Source organism: Panulirus ornatus, chromosome 56 (assembly GCF_036320965.1).
Source record: "Panulirus ornatus isolate Po-2019 chromosome 56, ASM3632096v1, whole genome shotgun sequence".
Lineage (NCBI taxonomy): Eukaryota > Metazoa > Arthropoda > Malacostraca > Decapoda > Palinuridae > Panulirus > Panulirus ornatus.
Genome location: NC_092279.1, coordinates 30,335,728 through 30,356,930, shown reverse-complemented (window position 1 = coordinate 30,356,930; position 21,203 = coordinate 30,335,728). Strand labels below are relative to the sequence as shown.

The window sequence follows — 21,203 nt, the reverse complement described above, 5'->3', positions numbered from 1 at the left end:
AAAGCTTTTACTACCTCTTCTCTGTTTACCAAATCATTCTCCCTAACCCTCGCACTTTGCACACCACCTCGACGAAAACACCCTATATCTGCCACTCTTTCATCAAACACATTCAACAAACCTTCAAAATGCTCGCTCCATCTCCTACTCACATCACCACTACTTGTTATCACCTCCCCATTAGCCCCCTTCACTGATGGTCCCATTTGTTCCCTTGTCTTATTCACTTTTTTTTTTTTTTACCTCCTTCCAAAACATCTTTTTATTCTCCCTAGAATTTAATGATATTCTCTCACCCTAACTCTCATTTGCCCTCTTTTTCACGTCTTGCACCTTTCTCTTGACCTCCTGCCTCTTTCTTTCATACATCTCCCACTCATTTGCATTATTTCCCTGCAAAAATCATCCAAATGCATCTCTCTTCTCTTTCACTAACAATCTTACCTCTTCATCCCACCACTCACTACCCTATGTAATCTGCCCACCTCCCACGTTTCTCATGCCACAAGCATCTTTTGCGCAAGCTATCACTGCTTTCCTAGATACATCCCATTCCTCCCCCACTCCCCTTACTTCAAAGCAAACACCTGATCCACACATCCTCTACCTTTTCTGGAAAGTCCTTTGTCCTCACCTTTTTTCATTCTGTACTCAATCTCTCCTGGTACTTCCTCACACAAGTCTCCTTTCCAAGCTCACTTACTCTCAGCACTATCTTCACCCCATATATATATATGTGTGTATATGAGTGGATGGGCCATTTTTCTGTTTGGTGGCACTACCTCACTAATGATGAAATGGCAATTAAGTATAAAAAAAAAATTGAAGAAAACTTTGCAAAATCTTTTTTGTATTTTATCATTGAAAATTGAATTTTCTGTGGTTTGATATAATCAAGAAATGTTGATGCCGTACATTTAGACAAAATGATCATATTGGAAAAAAAAAATCCTAGGGATTTGATGCCTTTTTATGGAATCCCTCGACGCCTCATGAGCAGCCTAGGTTTAATTGCCCTTTAAAGAAATACTTAAAAGGATAGCTTCTTTGCTGTTTAGTGTGAAATAACATTATTTTTCCTCAGTAAGAATATGATTTGGTACATGTCTAATATTTTTTTATTATTTTCCTTACTCATGTAATAATTCTTTCTGTCATGGAAAATATATTACATATTATTGGAATTCTTTAAGTAGCAAGAGCTGTTTGTGTAAGCCAATATTCTTATGTTTTCCAGATACTACAAGCACATCTACAACAACTGGCATAGTGGTCATAGCAGTAGTGTGCTGTGTAGTAATAACATCATTAGTTTGGGTGGTCATCATACATCAGACCAGGAAACGAGCCCAAACAAATTCTTTAGGTCCTCCTGCTGGATATCCAAGGGAAGATGGGCTGAACCCATATCCTCCCCACTTACCTGCACATCATCACTTACCCCCAGACCTTGTGCATACATTCACTCCACTCTTAGCCAACCCTCCTGAGCCATACACCACTGCAGGACAGGACAGTGGTTCAGAACACTCCAGTGGCAAAGACTCTGGTACAGGTGATTCTGCCCAGCGGTCTAATGAAGACTTGCTTCCTCTAGATCTCACTCGGCCAGGTCTTCGGAGGTCATTGATTATTTGTGCAGACTCTGGAGGATCCTCAGTTTTAAGAGGTCAGTATGATTATTCTATTCATTAAAGCCTATAAGACCCCTCTTAAATTCTAAGCAGGTTAGCTGTTGGTTGTTTGTTCCTTGTGCTAAGTCGCTTGTGCTGCAAATGGAGAACAGGTATGAAAAGAACTTTTTTTTTTTTTTCCATACTTATCTGCCATTTTCTGCATTACTGAAGTTGTACCAGGAACAGAAGAAAGGACCATATTCTCTCGCTGCCTTGTATAATTCACTGATACCACAGCCCCATCTCCAAACCACACTCCACAAACTTTTCTGTGGTCTTCCTCATCCACTTCATATACAGCATGTATCCTCCTGTATGCCACATCACTCCAGTTTACTCAGTCCCATGCACACTTTTACACCCTTCAGCATGTTTAGGCCCCAAACACTCAAAACCTTATTCACTTCATCCCTCCATCTCCAGTTTGGTTGCCCTTTTCTTCTTTCCCCCTTCACTTTTTGTCAACTTCTTCTATACTTATTATACTTAATCACTATTTCCTGCATCAGCGAAGTAGTGCCAGGAAACAGATGAAGAAAGACCCATCCACTCATATACACATCTTTTTTTTTTTCTTTTAAACTATTCGCCATTTCCCGCGCCAGTGAGGTAGCATTAAGGACAGAGGACCGGGCCCCTGAGGGAACATCCTCACCTAGCCCCCTTCTCTGTTCCTTCTTTTGGAAAATTAAAAAAAAAAACGTGAGGGGAGGATTTCCAGCCCCCCGCTCCCTCCCCTTTTAGTCGCCTTCTACAACACGCAGGGAATACGTGGGAAGTATTCTTTCTCCCCTATCCCCTATCCTATATATATGTGTATATATACATCTCAATGTATACATATATATATACACACAGACATATACATATATACACATGCACATAATTCATACTGTCTGCCTTTATTCATTCCCATCGCCACCTTGCCACACATGAAAATAACCACCCCCTTCACCCAAAAGTGCGCGAGGTAGTGCTAGGAAAAGACAATAAAGGCCACTTTCGTTCACATTCTGTCTCTAGCTGTCATGTAATAATTCACTGAAACTACAGCTCCCTTTCCACATCCAGGCCCTACAGAACTTTCCATGGTTTACCCCAGACACTTCACATGCCCTGGTTCAATCCATTGATAGCACATTGACCCCGGTATACCACATGGTTCCAATTCACTCTATTCCTTGCACGCATTTCACCCTCCTGCATGTTCAGGCCCCAATCACTCAAAATCTTTTTCACTCCATCCTTCCACCTCCAATTCGGTCTCCCACTTCTCCTCGTTCCCTCCACCTGTGACACATATATCCTCTTTGTCAATCTTTCCTCAGTCATTCTCTCCATGTGACCAAACCATTTCAACACACCCTCTTCTGCTCTCTCAACCACACTCTTTTTATTACCACACATCTCTCTTACCCTATTATTACTTAATCGATCAAACCACCTCACACCACATATTGTCCTCAAACATCTCATTTCCAGCACATCCACTCTCCTGCGCACAACTCTATCCATAGCCCACGCCTCGCAAACATGTAACATTGTTGGAACCACTATTCCTTCAAACATACCCATTTTTGCTTCCCGAGATAATGTTCTCGACTTCCACACATTCTTCAACGCTCCCAGAACATTCGCCCCCTCCCCCACCTTATGATTCACTTCCACTTCCATGGTTCCATCTGTTGCCAAATCCACTCCCAGATATCTAAAACACTTCACTTCCTCCAGTTTTTCTCCATTCAAACTTACCTCCCAATTGACTTGTCCCTCAACCCTACTGTACTTAATAACCTTGCTCTTATTCACATTTACTCTCAGCTTTCTTCTTTCACACACTTTACCAAACTCAGTCACCAGCTTCTGCAGTTCTCACACGAATCAGCCACCTGTGTTGTATCATCAGCGAACAACAACTGACTCACTTCTCAAGTTCTCTCATCCACAACAAACTGCATACTTGCCCCTCTTTCGAAAACTCTTGCATTCACCTCCCTAACAACCCCATCCATAAACAAATTAAACAGCCATGGAGACATCACACACCCCTGCCACAAACCTACATTCAATGAGAACCAATCACTTTCCTCTCTTCCTTCATGTACACATGCCTTACATCCTCGATAAAAACTTTTCACTGCTTCTAACAACTTGCCTCCCACACCATATATTCTTAATACCTTCCACAGAGCATCTCTATCAACTCTATCATATGCCTTCTCCAGATCCATAAATGCTACATACAAATCCATTTGCTTTTCTAAATATTTCTCATGTATTCTTCAAGGCAAACACCTGATCCACACTTCCTCTACCACTTCTGAAACCACACTGCTCTTCTCCAATCTGATGCTCTGTACATTCCTTCACCCTCTCGGTCAATACCCTCCCATATAATTTCCCAGGAATACTCAACAAACTTATACCTCTGTAATTTGAGCACTCACTTTTATCCCCTTTGCCTTTGTACAGTGGCACTATGCACGCATTCCGTCAATCCTCAGGCACCTCACCATGAGTCATACATACATTAAATAACCTTACCAACCAGTCAACAATACAGTCACCCCAGTTTTTAATAAATTCCACTGCAATACCATCCAAACCCGCTGCCTTGCCGGCTTTCATCTTCCACAAAGCTTTTACTACCTCTTCTCTGTTTACCAAATCATATTCCCTAACCCTCTCACTTTGCACACCACCTCGACCAAAACACCCTATATCTGCCACTCTATTATCAAACACATTCAACAATCCTTCAAAATACTCTATCTCCTTCTCACATCACCACTACTTGTTATCACCTCCCCACTTGCCCCTTCACTGAAGTTCCCATTTGTTCCCTTGTCTTACGCACTTTTTTTTTTTTACCTCCTTCCAAAACATCTTTTTATTGTCCCTAAAATTTAATGATACTCTCTCACCCCAACTCTCATTTGCCCTCTTTTTCACCTCTTGCACCTTTCTCTTGACCTCCTGCCTCTTTCTTTTATACATCTCCCACTCATTTGCATTATTTCCCTGCAAAAATCGTCCAAATGCCTCTCTCTTCTCTTTCACTAATAATCCTACTTCTTCATCCCACCACTCACTACCCTTTCTAATCTGCAAACCTCCTACCTCAACACTGCTTCCCTAAATACATCCCATTCCTCCCCCACTCCCCTTACGTCCTTTGTTCTCACCTTTTTCCATTCTGTACTCAGTGTCTCCTGGTACTTCCTCACACAAGTCTCCTTCCCAAGTTCACTTACTTTCACCACTCTCTTCACCCCAACATTCTCTTCTTTTCTGAAAACCTCTACAAATCTTCACCTTCGCCTCCACAAGATAATGATCAGACATCCCTCCAGTTGCACCTCTCAGCACATTAACATCCAGAAGTCTCTCTCACGTGCCTATCAATTGACAGGTAATCCAATAAAGCTTTCTGGCCATCTCTCCTACTTACATACGTATACTTATGTATATCTCTCTTTTTAAACCAGGTATTCCCAATGACCAGTCCTTTTTCAGCACATAAATTTACAAGCTCTTCACCATTTCCATTTACAATACTGAACACTCCATGTACAACAATTATTCCCTCAACTGCCACATTATTCACCTTTGCATTCAAATCACCCATCACTATAACCCGGTTTCGCGCATCAAACCTACTAACACACTCACTCAGCTGCTCCCAAAACACTTACCTCTCATGATCTTTCTTCTCATGCCCAGGTGCATATGCACCAATAATCACCCATCTCTCTCCATCAACTTTCAGTTTTACCCGTATTAATCGAGAATTTACTTTCTTACATTCTATCACATACTCCCACAACTCCTGTTTCAGGAGTACTGCTACTCCTTCCCTTGCTCTTGTCCTCCCACTAACCCCTGACTTTACCCCCAAGACATTCCCAAACTACTCTTCCCATTTACCCTTGAGCTTCATTTCACTATATATATATTTTTATTTTTTTTATTATACTTTATCGCTGTCTCCCGCGTTTGCGAGGTAGCGCAAGGAAACAGACGAAAGAAATGGCCCAACCCCCCCCATACACGTATACACATACGTCCACACACGCAAATACACATACCTACACAGCTTTCCATGGTTTACCCCAGACGCTTCACATGCCTTGATTCAATCCACTGACAGCACGTCAACCCCGGTATACCCGGTATATATATATATATATATATATGTTTGAGGACAATGTGTGGTGTGAGGTGGTTTGATCGAGTAAGTAACGTAAGGGTAAGAGAGATGTGTGGAAATAAAAAGAGCGTGGTTGAGAGAGCAGAAGAGGGTGTTTTGAAATGGTTTGGGCACATGGAGAGAATGAGTGAGGAAAGATTGACCAAGAGGATATATGTGTCGGAGGTGGAGGGAACGAGGAGAAGAGGGAGACCAAATTGGAGGTGGAAAGATGGAGTGAAAAAGATTTTGTGTGATCGGGGCCTGAACATGCAGGAGGGTGAAAGGAGGGCAAGGAATAGAGTGAATTGGAGCGATGTGGTATACAGGGGTTGACGTGCTGTCAGTGGATTGAATCAAGGCATGTGAAGCGTCTGGGGTAAACCATGGAAAGCTGTGTAGGTATGTATATTTGCGTGTGTGGACGTGTGTATGTGCATGTGTATGGGGGGGGGGTTGGGCCATTTCTTTCGTCTGTTTCCTTGCGCTACCTCGCAAACGCGGGAGACAGCGACAAAGTATAAAAAAAAAAAATATATATATATATATATATTTGTTTTATTTACGTGTTTTGCTTTGTCGCTGTCTCCCGCGTTTGCGAGGTAGCACAAGGAAACAGATGAAAAAAATGGCACAACCCACCCCCATACACATGTATATACGTACACGTCCACACACGCAAATATACATACCTATACATCTCAATGTACACATATATATACACACACAGACATATATATATATGTATATATATATTTTTTTTTTTTTCATACTATTTGCCATTTCCCGCGTTAGCGAGGTAGCGTTAAGAACAGAGAACTGGGCCTTAGAGGGAATATCCCCCTTCTCTGTTCCTTCTTTTGGAAAATTAAAAAAAAAAACAAGAAAGGGGAGGATTTCCAGCCACCCGCTCCCTCCCCTTTTAGTCGCCTTCTACGACACGCAGGGAATACGTGGGAAGTATTCTTTCTCCCCTATCCCCAGGGATAATATATATATATATATATATATATATATATATATATATATATATATATATATATATATATTTATATATATATATATATATATACACATGTACATAATTCATACTGTTTGCCTTTATTTATTCCCATTGCCACCTCGCCACACATGGAATAACATCCCCCTCCCCCCTCATGTGTGTGAGGTAGCGCTAGGAAAAGACACCAAAGGCCCCATTCGTTCACACTCAGTCTTTAGCTTTCATGTAATAATGCCCAAAACCACAGCTCCCTTTCCACATCCAGGCCCCACAGAACTTTCCATGGTTTACCCGAGACGCTTCACATGCCCTGATTCAATCCATTGACAGCACGTCGACCCCGACCACATCGATCCAATTCACTCTATTCCTTGCACGCATTTCACCCTCCTGCATGTTCATGCCCCGATCACTCAAAATCTTTTTCACTCCATGTTTCCACCTCCAATTTGGCCTCCCACTTCTCCTCGTTCCCTCCATCTCTGACATATATATCCTCTTGGTCAATCTTTCCTCACTCATTCTCTCCATGTGACCAAACCATTTTAAAACACCCTCTTGTGCTCTCTCAACCACACTCTTTTTATTACCACACATCTCTCTTACCCTATTATTACTTACTCGATCAAACCACCTCGCACCACATATTGTCCTCAAACATCTCATTTCAAGCACATACACCCTCCTCCGCACAACTCTATCCATAGCCCATGCCTCGCAACCATATAACATTGTTGGAACCACTATTCCTTCAAACATACCCATTTTTGCTTTCCGAGATAATGTTTTCGACTTCCACACATTCTACAATGCTCCCAGAATTTTCGCCCCCTCCCCCACCCTATGATTCACTTCCACTTCCATGGTTCCATCCGCTGCCAAATCCACTCCCAGATATCTAAAACACTTCTTCCTCCAGTTTTTCTCCATTTAAACTTACCTCCCAACTGACTTGACCCTCAACCTACTAACCTTGTCTTATTCACATTTACTCTCAGCTTTCTTCTTTCACACACTTTCCCAAACTCAGTCACCAGCTTCTGCAGTTTCTCACACGAATCAGCCACCAGCGCTGTATCATCACCGAACAACAACTGACTCACTTCCCAAGCTCTCTCGTCCTCAACAGAGTGCATGCATACTTGCCCCTCTTTCCAAAACTCTTGCTTTCACCTCCCTAACAACCCCATCCATAAACAAATTAAACAACCATGGAGACATCACACACCCCTGCCGCAAACCTACATTCACTGAGAACCAATCACTTTCCTCTCTTCCTACACGTACACATGCCTTACATCCTCGACAAAAAATTTTCACTGCTTCTAACAACTTTCCTCCCACACCATATATTCGTAATACCTTCCACAGAGCATCTCTATCAACTCATATCATATGCCTTCTCCAGAGCCATAAATGCTACATAGAAATCCATTTGCTTTTCTAAGTATTTCTCACATACATTCTTCAAAGCAAACACCTGATCCACACATCCTCTACCACTTCTGAAACCACACTACTCTTCCCCAATCTGATGCTCTGCACATGCCTTCACCCTCTCAATCAATACCCTCCCATATAATTTCCCAGGAATACTCAACAAACTTATACCTCTGTAATTTGAGCACTCACTCATATCCCCTTTGCCTTTGTACAATGGCATTATGCAAGCATTCCACCAATCCTAAGGCACCTCACCTTGAGTCATACATTAAATAACCTTACCAACCAGTCAACAATACAGTCACCCCCTTTTTTAATAAATTCCACTGCAATACCATCCAAACCCGCTACCTTGCCTGCTTTCATCTTCCGCAAAGCTTTTACTACCTCTTATCTGCTTACCAAACCATTTTCCCTAAGCCTCTCACTTTGCACACCACCTCGACCAAAACACCCTATATCTGCCACTCTATCATCAAACACATTCAACAAACCTCCAAAATACTCACATCACCACTACTTGTTATCACCTCCACATTAGCCCCCGTCACTGAAGTTCGCATTTGTTCCCTTGTCTTACGCACTTTATTTACCTCCTTCCAAAACATCTTTTTATTGTCCCTAAAATTTAATGATACTCTCTCACCCCAACTCTCATTTGCCCTCTTTTTCACCTCTTGCACCTTTCTCTTGACCTCCTGCCTCTTTCTTTTATACATCTCCCACTCATTTGCATTATTTCCCTGCAAAAATCGTCCAAATGCCTCTCTAATCTCTTTCACTAATAATCTTACTTCTTCATCCCACCACTCACTACCCTTTCTAATCTGTCCACCTCCCACGCTTCTCCTGCCACAAGCATCTTTTGCGCAAGCCATCACTGCTTCCCTAAATACATCCCATTCCTCCCCCACTCCCCTTACCTCCCTTGTTCTCACCTTTTTCCATTCTGTACTCAGTCTCTTCTGGTACTTCCTCACACAAGTCTCCTTCCCATGCTCACTTACTCTCACCACTCTCTTCACCCCAACATTCTCTCTTCTTTTCTGATAACCTCTACAAATCTTTACCTTCGCCTCCACAAGATAATGATCAGACATCCCTCCAGTTGCACCTCTCAGCCCATTAACATCCAAAAGTCTCTCTTTCGCGTGCCTATCAATTAACACGTAATCCAATAATGCTCTCTGGCCATCTCTCCTACTCACATACATATACTTATGTATATCTCTCTTTTTGAACCAGGTATTTCCAGTCACCAGTCCTTTTTCAGCACATAAATCTACAAGCTCTTCACCATTTCCATTTACAACACTGAACACCCCATGTATACCAGTTATTCCCTCAACTGCCACATTACTAACCTTTGCATTCAAATCACCCATCACTATAACCCGGTCTCCTGCATCAAAACTACTAACACACTCATATATGTATGTGTGTGTGTGTGTGGATGAGAGAGCTTGGAAGTGAGTCAGTTGTTGTTTGCTGATGATACAGCACTGATGGCTGAGAAACTGCAGAAGCTGTGACTGAGTTTGGTAAAGTGTGTGAAAGGAGTAAGCTGAGAGTAAATAAGAGCAAGGTTATTAGGTACAGTAGGGTTGACGGACAAGTCATTTGGGAGGTAAGTTTGAATGGAGAAAAACTGGAGGAAGTGAACTGTTTTAGATATCTGGGATTGGATTTGGCAGTGGATGGGACCATGGAAGCAGAAGTCAATCATAGGGTGGGGGAGGGGGTGAAAGTTCTGGGAGCGTTGAAGAATATGTGGAAGTCGAGAACATTATCTCGGAAAGCAAAAATGGGTATGTTTGAAGGAATAGTGGTCCCAACAGTGTTATATGGTTGCGAGGCATGGGCTATAGATAGAGTTGTGCGGAGGAGGGTGGATATGTTGGAAATGAGATGTTTGAGGACAATATGTGGTGTTAGGTGGTTTGATCAAGTAAGTAATAATAGGGTAAGAGAGATGCGTGGTAATAAAAAGAGTGTGGTTGAGAGAGCAGAAGAGGGTGTTTTGAAATGGTTTGGTCACATGGAGAGAATGAGTGAGGAAAGATTGACGAAGAGGATATATGTGTCAGAGGTGGAGGGAACGAGAAGTGGAAGACCAAATTGGAGGTGGAAAGATGGAGTGAAAAATTTTGAGTGATTGGGGCCTGAACTTGCAGGAGGGTGAAAGGCATGCAAGGAACAGAGTGTATTGGAATGATGTGGTCTACCAGGGTCAACGTGCTGTCACTGGATTGAACCAGGGTATGTGAAGCGTCTGGGGTAAACCTGGAAAGTTCTGTGGGGCCTGGATGTGGAAAGGGAGCTGTGGTTTTGGTGCATTATTACATGACAGCTAGAGACTGAATGTGAACGAATGTGGGCTTTGTTGTCCTTTCCTATCGCTACCTCGTGCACATGAGGGGGAAGGGGGTTGTTATTTCATGTGTGGCGGGTTGGTGATGGGAATGAATAGAGGCAGCCAGTATGAATTATGTACATGTGTATATATGTATGTGTCTGTGTGCGTATATATATGTATACGTTGAGATGTATAGGTATGTATATTTGCGTGTGTGGATGTGTATGTATATACATGTGTATGTGGGTGGGTTGGGCCATTTCTTTTGTCTGTTTCCTTGCGCTACCTCGCTAATGCGGGAGACAGCGACAAAGTAAAATAGGATAATAAAGAAATAGAAATATTCATTATTTATTATACTTAATCGCTGTTTCCCAAATCAGCGAGGTAGCGCCAGGAAAATAGACAAAAAAGGTCACATCCGTTCACACTCAGTCTCTAGCTGTCATGTGTAATGCACCGATGCCACAGCTTACTATCCATATCCAGGCCCCACAGAGCTTTCCATGGTTTACCCCAGACGCTTCACATACCCTGATTCAATCCATTGACAGCACGTCGACCCTGGTAGACCACATCATTCCAATTCACTCTGTTCCTTGCATGCCTTTCACCCTCCTGCATGTTCAGGCCCCAATCACTCAAAATTTTTCACTCCATCTTTCCACCTCCAATTTGGTCTCCCACTTCTGGTTCCCTCCACCTCTGACACATATATCCTCTTTGTCAATCTTCCCTCACTCATTCTTTCCATTTGTCCAAAACCATTTCAACACACCCTCTTCTGCTTTCTCAACCACACTCTTTATTTTCACACATCTCTCTTACCCTTTCATTACTTGATCAAACCACCTCACATCACATATTGTCCTCAAACATTTCATTTCCAACACATCTACCCTCCTGTGTACAACCCTTTCTGTAGACCATGCCTTGCAACCACATAACATTGTTAGAAGTACTATTCCTTTAGACATACCCATGCATAAAGAAACAAATATACTTCCAGTAGAGTCTCACTTCCAACATTTTCAGCACTCATTTCATTTAAAGAGATGAGACCCCTCCCTTCCAAACACCGCCATTAACCTACAGATTGAAACAGAGCTTACCCATGCTATACACTTCAACAGCATGTGCTTATAGATCCTCCCTCTCCCAACAAACAGGACATTGTCAAACATGTACATACCATAATGACAACAAGAACTAAACAAAAGCCCTCTTAACCATTCTTAAACTTACTTCTTCTAGAAATCCTTCCACTTAAACCTATACTACTCTAGCTTATATGAGTTACATTTTCCTATCTGCACTGTGGATACTACCCATCACTCCATTGGTATAAAAACATACATCATACTACAAAACCCCATCATACTTTAAAACCCCCTTACACCCAAAATGCATCTATCATACTGAAAACACCAAACACTTACCCCACAGTTTTCGTACACATTCACCTCAAACAGACATATAAACAGCATCACAATAATGTATGGTGTTGCCAGACATTGTCTGCAAGTGAGAAAGGAGTTACCCTCAGTAAGGCTGTATCATCATCAATAGACAGGCTGGAGTCAAGTCTCCATCAGGACCTTTTAGCTCCAAAGGAGTCATTTCCATGATCCTAAGTGGAGTACAGCCTAGAAGCTGCAGGAGCCTCAGGAAAAGGGTCCTGGATTTGTATGATAATAATATACTCTATAATGTGTAATGTTGATTATTTATATTTTTTCCCTTTGCAGGTGTAAGTGCTGTTAGCATTGGTCCAGGTGGTGAAGTAATTGGCTGTGAAGATGCTATGGGTCGCCCAAGACTCTCAACATTCAGTCCTCAGCACCTGTCCCCAGGAGGTTACAGTCCTAATCACTACACTGCAAGTCTGAGGCGTGGCTCTAATTCTCGTCTTCTTCCTGTTTCTTCCCCTGTGACACCATCTGCCACCTTACCCCGTGGCCAGCATTTGTGCCAGGCTAATTCTTTCTTACCTCAGCAAGCAGTAACATCTCCATCATCTGAAGTTTCTGCAAGACATAGTCCACATGTTCAAGTTGCTGTGGACAATTGTGAAGGTAGTCCACTTAAAGACCAGTGCAGCCTTACTCCAGAACAGACTGGAGGGGAGTCTTTAGTGATCAACTGTACTGAAAATGATGTCAGTAATCAAAGAACCTCAGTGTGCAGTGTTGGTGATGGGCGAAGTGAACTAGACTTAAGGACAGAGAATTCAGAAGTAAAAGTTAACAATAGCATTCCCACCAAGCAAACACTCGAGTCCAGATAATGGACAGTGTCTTCTGTAGAGTGTGAAGACTAATGTTGCATCTCCCACTAAGAAAAATAGAAAATCCTGTCCAGATTTGTAAAGCATACAGCTATCATTCCACTTAAAGGCAGAATATATTGGAATGAATTTGATAATTGGACAAAAAAATTAATTGAAAAGCTAGAATATATGTAGACTTATTTTGACAGTTACTCAACTACTGCATAATAAAGTGGTGGGTAGAAGCAGTTAAGTGTGTAAAGTACCTGTCTGGTGCCATAGTTGTTCCAGTGCTGCCAGTGTTAAGCTGTACAAAGTTCTTGACCGTTGAATGTTTCAGTGTTATTCTAACTATCCAGTATACTCTGATCTTTAGCTTTTTCAGATAATTATGGTTAGGTCACCCTGTTCTCATCTTAAATTTAGAGGGCTTTTTACAGTATCTGCCATATCTTTAGTAGAATATATCGTACAGTAGTGGCTTTTTGTTGAAAACATTAGCAGGCAAGCCCAGACCAAAAGGTAAATGAATGAAGAGTAGTGTATAGTGTGATTTATGGGTTTAGTACAAAGGCCAGGTATAAGACAGTGATATAACAAAATACCACTATATTGATGAGTAGTCCACCTGAACAGGAATTAACAGGGTGATGTGACCAGTTACTTCATAATCTATCTCTAGCCTGTATAGAGATTTAGTGATGCAAGACTGTGCTCTGTGAGCATGTTAATTGTCATGCACCATTTCTAATTATATAACTGAACTGTAGGCTTGATGAGTACGCCAGCCATATGCATTCTCCGTGTTATGAAGGGACTACAGGTACCTTGAAAAAATTCTCTGGTGCATTATTAGCTTTGTAGGTTTTATTTTCTTACAGTGTATTGTAGAAAGACTTCATTTGTGTTCTTTGTCTTAGAATATTTTTTATCACATTAATTTACCTAGGGACAATTCTGCTTTATAGAAAATATGCAGTTATAGCATAGTTGCAGTGTTCATTGAACTGAGATGTGCAAGTTGCTACAGTATATGCAGCATAGGGACCCACTGTATTTGAACAAACTTCTTCCCCTCCATGTAGAGCACTGCATCATTTGTTCCTAGATATTGTGAAGTTCAAATGCTGCAAGTATGTGTTGTGAAGTAGGTTAATGAATCATGCTCAGTCAAGCATTAAGTTATCACTGTTACTTCAGGCATTTATCACACAAAAAAAAATTAGTGTACTGTAAGTTTATTTGAAACTAGTCACACATTGGACATAAGCATTAATATGTCACAACCTTTTATTTAATAATTTGTTGCTAAAATTGTTTTAGAACTGGATAAAGTACACCCATCTGTTAACAACTGTAATAGATTTAAGGATTTGATGAGACGGAAAATGCAACTAGTAGGGTTTTCTGACACAAATTGATTTTTTATGAAAGTTTGGAAATCACTGCTATGGCCATGATTCCAACAGCTTTTTTGGCTAATGGACGGCTGATTAAAAATGATGTTTTTGCACCGATAGTTTAGTGGGGCCATATGACAGTGTTTTGAGCATATGACATGGCGAAACAGGGTTGTTACATTTAATGCTGCTGAGATCTTTCAGCATATACCCCTTTTTTTTTTTTTTTGCTTTTTATTAAGCTTATAAAAAACAGCAGGGAAGTTTTAAAACAGCATTGAACTCCACCTGCAAGGAATAACATCAGGAGTGAGAAGTCACCTTCAATGAGGCTGCATCATCTGCAGACAAATAAATATGTCTTGCTCCAGGTGAGCCTACCATAATCTGCTCCTGTTTGGAATGCAGCCTTGGAACAGCAGGATCCCCGTAAAAGGTGTCCTGCTGTTACATAATTAAGACACAGTGCAGTGAAAGACAAACATCTGTTCCAAGCTTTGTGTTATAAAAATATTGCGTCAGAAATTTTTGACTTTCTAGGAAATCAGTGATGTGTGTGTTTGGAAGCACTGCTCAGAGATAACAACCGTTTGTAGTATGTGAAGAGGTGCATGCGGGAATGGTAACCTTTCACAAGATATTTCCACGAAATCTTAGGAACAAATTTTTGTCTTTCACTGTAAAAACATACAAGGTTAAGAAATGGGGTAATGTAAGTGTAAAACACTTCCTATAACACACAAATAGTAATCATACAAAAGTGACTGTTTGTTGGCCACACACTCTATATGGCTTGGGAAGTAGGAAGAGAAAGTGCAAGAGCCTGCATAAGGAGTCATTTGATATATGTAGGAGGATGGCATTGAAAAGTTTAAGATTATATATAATAATATGTAAGGGCCCATGAAAGTGAATCTCCATTCTTTTAAAGTGCCGATGGTAAAAAATATTGGTTAATAAACACATGTCGTGCAAAGCAAACCTGCAGTGCAAAACAGGCTACACTTGTAAACCATCTGTCTGTCTATGTGTCTGATGCCCATTCCCTTTGGGAACTCCCTCACAGCAAAAGTCTCCATAACTGATGAACTCTAGTGCCATTTCTTTGCCTTTAGTGCCCCACTCCTAACAGGCCACTGGCAGAGGGTAACTCTGGCACAGTGTTTTCAGAGGCTCCTACCTTATGTGTCTACCTGATGTTCCAGACTACTACTACCCTATGCTCTCAGCTAATGTTCCTGATTACTACTTTATAATGCTCATGTCTAATATTCTGAACTGCTACTATCTGTTGCTCCTATTATTTTGCCAAAATGCATGGCTAGAGCATAGCACTTTCACCATAGGAAAATCTAGAGGAATATTGAATGTGTTATGTGAATTGAGTGTTGTGACGTGGTATGTGTGATAAGAAGAGAATGTATGTTTGTGGACTGAATGCCAGCTGTTGCTTACCCTATCGATACCCAGGTGGGTAATACTGGTTTGATGGCTGCCTGCCAACTACTACATACTACCTACTTGTAAACTGTCTACCTTTTTATGCATGTCTGTAAATCTACCCCATGTTATCTTTTACGCACATGACCTGTATGTGGCTATTGATCTGTAAGGAGGAGCAAGAACCTTTATAGGGAACCCTCAGCATTATACACAAAACTAATCTTAGGTATTTTGGAGAGTTCTTATCCATTTGTAAATGATGTCATCTTTGCAAAGCAATTCAGCTAGCTAGCCCCATCCATGTTTTTCTCACGTGAATGCACATGTAGACACATACATGGAGACACACCTACTAGTATACAGACATAAACCAGGTCTGACACCAAAGTATGCTTTGGACATGATAATTCTCAAACTTCAGACAGCATTTTACAAAAAAAAACTTTTCTAATTATTGAGTTACACACTATTTCCTAACTATAGAGTTACACACCAGTTCCTAACACATTAGTGCATTTGTAAGAGGTAAGACCCCAAAGTATCTGAACAATTCAAAAAATTTTGTCATCCAGAAGTCAAGAGATCATAAAAATTGTGATTAAATACAAGGGCTATATTAATTTAAACTGTACCACTGCAACCCCAGGACTCCTGTGGGGCTTCTGCTACTTTGAATTTGTACTTCATGTGGGAGTAAGGTAGATTGGGCTCCTTCAGGATGGGAGAGTCTTTGATGAGGCTTTACTCCTATCCATTCACACTGATGATGGTACAGTCTTACTGAAGACAACTTCTAACTCAGTGTTACCAAAATTTCGTAGTATAGGTAATTTTAATGCCAACTCATATTATCTTTAATGAGTAAGATTGCCCTTTATGGTAACTGGCTAGATACTGTAATTTAGATAATGTAAAAGCATTTTATACTGAGTCAGTTCTGTATTTTTGTTGCAAGAGCAGTTAGAGAGCATGTGTAAATGGGGGGGGCTTCAGTGTTTTATTCTGTCAAATTTATACAGTTATTTTGATGTTCTGTATTTTGCCATTCATTTAGCATACAGCATTTTATATACAGTAGTTATTTCTAGTTTCTTATGACAAATATACAGGAGGCACATAGTTATGTGTAGCCTGTTGAGCAATCTTGAATGCTTTCCAGACAAGGTGCATGACAATATTTTTTCCACCAGCAATGCTTTAATGAAGTATACTAGTTGCATATTTAAACTGACACAAAACCTCATTTGGTTTTCCGGGTGAATTAAATGCAATTGTACTAAATGTAGCTACCTAAAAACTTCTTGCTGATTATATTATAAGTGTAATTATATTATTTTATCAGTATTGGCATTTTTTTTTATGAGGAATTCTGTGCACACAGTATGCAAGTTGATACTTTACAATTGGATCTTACGTTGTGCATGGTATAATAAATTCATGAGTTGCATGACTGCTTTGTTTAAATTGTATTTATCATTTGCACAATAACTGTAACAGTTAATAGTTCATTGTAATTATAATAGATCTAGAAGTATTAGATTACTTTTAAGATAAGATACAGCATGATATTTAGACCAGTCTACATTTTGGCAACTTTTGTTTAACACTAAACAAATTGTGTGTATGTGTTATTACAGTGTTCTCCCTGTATATTTTTGTATTTATGACACTATAAAAATGATTTTTCATTTTTTCATACAAAAAAAATTTGGTAAGAATTATAATTCTTTTATAAATTATCAAGTGCTCTAGGGTAAGTAATGTTCACTAAACCTTTGCAACCCAGTACTATTGATGGCATACACATTTTAATTTATATATTTTCAGTCAGATTCAGTTATGATTATCAATGAATATTATATAAATGTTGGTACTGTATAGTCCACATTATTTTCAGACGATACCAGCATAAATGTCTCATATATAATAGATACTGAGAGACTACAACTGAGGATAACATTAGATTGATTTTCAACTCCTTCATTGTGGGATGCAATGTAAAAATATATATAATACTGAATAGACTAGATAAACTTTAATATAGCATAGAGGAGGAGAGTAAAGATCACTGAATAATTGTCACAGTACTTTCATTTAAAGATAAGTATTTTACAGACTTTTAATGAGAAGGGAAAAACTATCGAGGAAACTGTTCAAAGTACACACATTCTTCTAAGAATAACCGTTACTAATTATATTTTATGCCAGAAGAATTGCCTTGGATATGTGAATTGAAGATTTGCTGGCTGTAGCACATTAGAAAATCAAAACTAAACAAAACCCAGACTTCTCTCCCTCCCTGCTTTGTTGACCAATTTAGAAGGCCCAGCCCTCAGTTAACACCCACATATTTTTCCTCATCAGAAAGATATATGAAATAATCTGTAAAAAAAAAAAAAAAAAATGGTACATTTGAAATACTCTGCTGAATTAGAATGGTATATGTGAAACTGCAAAAATATACTAGTAAAACAGGTACCATAACTTGCATGACTGCAGGGTACCATAACTTCAGGTGTCAGCATACAAGGGCACAAGAATTCTACCTAGATTGATTTAATACCGACATATTTGATTATTCGTAGAAAAAACTTCATAAACCTGGTTGTAGGTTTTTCCCTTGGATGAGTGTGGTATAAATGCAGTTATTTATTGGATATTCATAGTAACCACATCAATTTGATGGGATTTGATTTTGATAAAGTGCACAAATTGAAAACATTTAATGTATAGATTTTTTATTTTAATGTTCCACCACTACAGTATTGTATGTCAGACATTATGTTGTTACCCTTGCATCTCTGTCTGTCTGTAGGCACATTCTTGTTAGCACAATATGTACTCCCAGTGGAAATAACGAACTGAATAAATCTTGTAGGGTATGGAATTACATAGCTTCAGACATTTGGAAAAAGAAGAAAAGCACGTGCATGATAGACAATACAAAGTTCAGATTTGTAACTAATGAAATTCTATAAATATGAGTTTTAGTGTCATATTTAATTTATATAATAAGAATGGAAGAAAAAGTAAGAGAGAAATGTTTAGACAATAATGTTGATGTAAATAGTTTGATGAACGTTTAAAGGAAATTGTAATATATAAATCTTTGGAAATAGCTTTAAGGTTTTACATGACTTTAATGATAAAAAGTGTGGAATAAGCATTAGGTTTTATTGCGCAACAAATTCCACAGAATCGATCCATGAACTTATGTATTAGGCAAAGATAAAATCAAGGCATACAAATGTTTGCATTATGTTCAACAGGAAATTAAACAATGCAAGTGCCTGTAGTTGAGCTAAAATTTATGGAAGTTTCTGTATTTACCACTCTGCTTAGAGTGGTAAAATTATGCTGTGTACATATATATTCAATACATAACAGTGTTATTGTCCATTAGATGTTTTGCTTTTATTCCTATTTTTTATTGGGATAAGATGATTGAAGTACTGTATAGGAAGTTCAAAGGTTCGATTATTTCAGAAGACTGTATAATTATTAAGGGTGTGTTTTCATTATCATTAAAAAAAAAAAAATGAAGCTAGATTAAATTATGTCTTTAGATTGATAACTGCTGCATGCTAGCTAGCAAGAATTAAAGTTATTTATTTGAGTTGAAAGGATAAAATCATTTGTTTCTTTTTTTCTAAAGACAGGATTTCTTAAATGACAGGTTTTATATTAAGTAAGACAGAAGGTTTGTATTTCGATGTAAAGAGGGAAGTGATGGGACTTTGTGACATGTTTGATGCGAGTCCCTCACATGAAGAAATTGCTATAATGTTTGATGTTAGCACAGTGAAAAGTTTGTTAGAAACATATTAGTGGTGGATATTTCACATAACCTTTGGAAAGGCATTTGTACATACAAAGTATGGCAAATTATGTATAAAACATTAAAAGATGATTAAAGGAAAAATTTCAATCTAAGAAAACTGTTGGTTATTGGAGTTAACCAGGGCATTCTTTTAAATTGCTAAAAAGTTTAAGGAGTTTTATTCTAACAAGATGAGGTGATCATGTTAAAAAAGATATCAAGATATATACTAACCTTTGTAGATTGTTGTGAGGTTTAAACATGGTTGTGACATATTAACATTACTCGTAAAGTTAAAAAAAGTTGTTCCTTCATGTCTTGTGTAATTTTATTTTGTTGATTATTATTTGTTGGCAGTTTTATGATCAATTTTATCATGCAGAAAGTTTCAGTTATTGGTGTTATTTCTAATTTTCAGATATATGTAATAAATCAGATCCACCCATTATTAAACTACCTTTGTTGTCATCATGAACTCTGTAATAACTGAAGCTGAAGGGTTTCTGTTGCAGGGAACTGTGATGGAAAAATAACTTTGTTATTTCCTCCCTTCTTTGGTGACTAATAATTTCTCCTTTATGCAGCTTGAATATTTCATTATTAAATTTGTGTATATACATAAGTTTTTCACTTACCTTAAGAAGACATCATCTATAGTTATGATAGGCAGGAATAATATTCTGCACTGTATTTATGTTGTATTATAATTGATATCTACCTTTATTCTAACTAATGTGCTAATTATGTATATAAAATGTAATAATTTCAATTGTTTCATTCTGTCCTCTCAATGATGGATTTAAGACAACTTGGAAACTGATATGAAATGAATTAATTACTTCTTTGCAGTAAATTTTTTGGTGTGTAGATAATCTTTGCCCAATACTGGAGTGACTGATGTGCTGTACACACATTTCCAGTGTGAATACAAATGTGGGGTAAAAGGAAAGAATCAAATTTCAAGGCTATCTGTATCTCTGATGGCTATTTTCCCCAAGGGATGGCCTCAGCAAAAAGGGTCTCCATAACTGGTGAACTCAAATGCTACTTCTTAGCCTTTAAGTGCCCTACCATTTACAGGCAACTCTAATGCAGTGTTTCCAGAGGCTCCTACCTGATGTTTTTACTGATTACTATTACTACCTAATGTTTCAACCTGCTACTACTACTACCTAAGGCTCCCACCTAATTTTCCTACCAACTACTACCTAATACTCCTGCTTGATGTTCCTACCTACTGCTATTTATTGCTCCTCCCTTTTTCTTGAAAGGCAGGGCAAGTAGCATTCACAGCAGAAAAATCTAGTTACAAAGACTGAGTCACATGAGTTAACTATCGTCATGTGTTGTGTGTGTCAAGGAAAGCTTGTATGTTTGAGAAAAGAATATTATCTGTCCATGTGTGGGTGAGACATAGAAAAGACAGCTACCTGAGTTAAAGGATTGCAACTTAACCACTAAAATGGTGGCTCATTTTGCAGCCATCACTAAACCTCCAGATACCAAGGCAGGTAGTACCAGTAATATACCTTACTGGTCAGTGACTGCCTACCAACTACTGCCTACTAAGTTGCATGGCTTCTGGGTCATTAAAATTTGCAGAG

The 21,203-nt window shown here is 39.2% G+C and overlaps 1 protein-coding gene across 1 annotated transcript in view; it reads left to right on the top strand.

Annotated features, from left to right (window-relative positions):
- Window positions 1-20,364, top strand: part of LOC139766047 (leucine-rich repeats and immunoglobulin-like domains protein 3) — a 290,521-nt gene extending 270,157 nt beyond the window's left edge. The window contains exon 12 of the mRNA XM_071694188.1: window positions 12,416-20,364. Coding sequence (XP_071550289.1) covers window positions 12,416-12,954 — 539 coding nt within the window. The 3' untranslated portion in view covers window positions 12,955-20,364. The remainder of the gene's footprint in view (window positions 1-12,415) is intronic.
- Window positions 20,365-21,203: the final 839 nt, after the last annotated feature.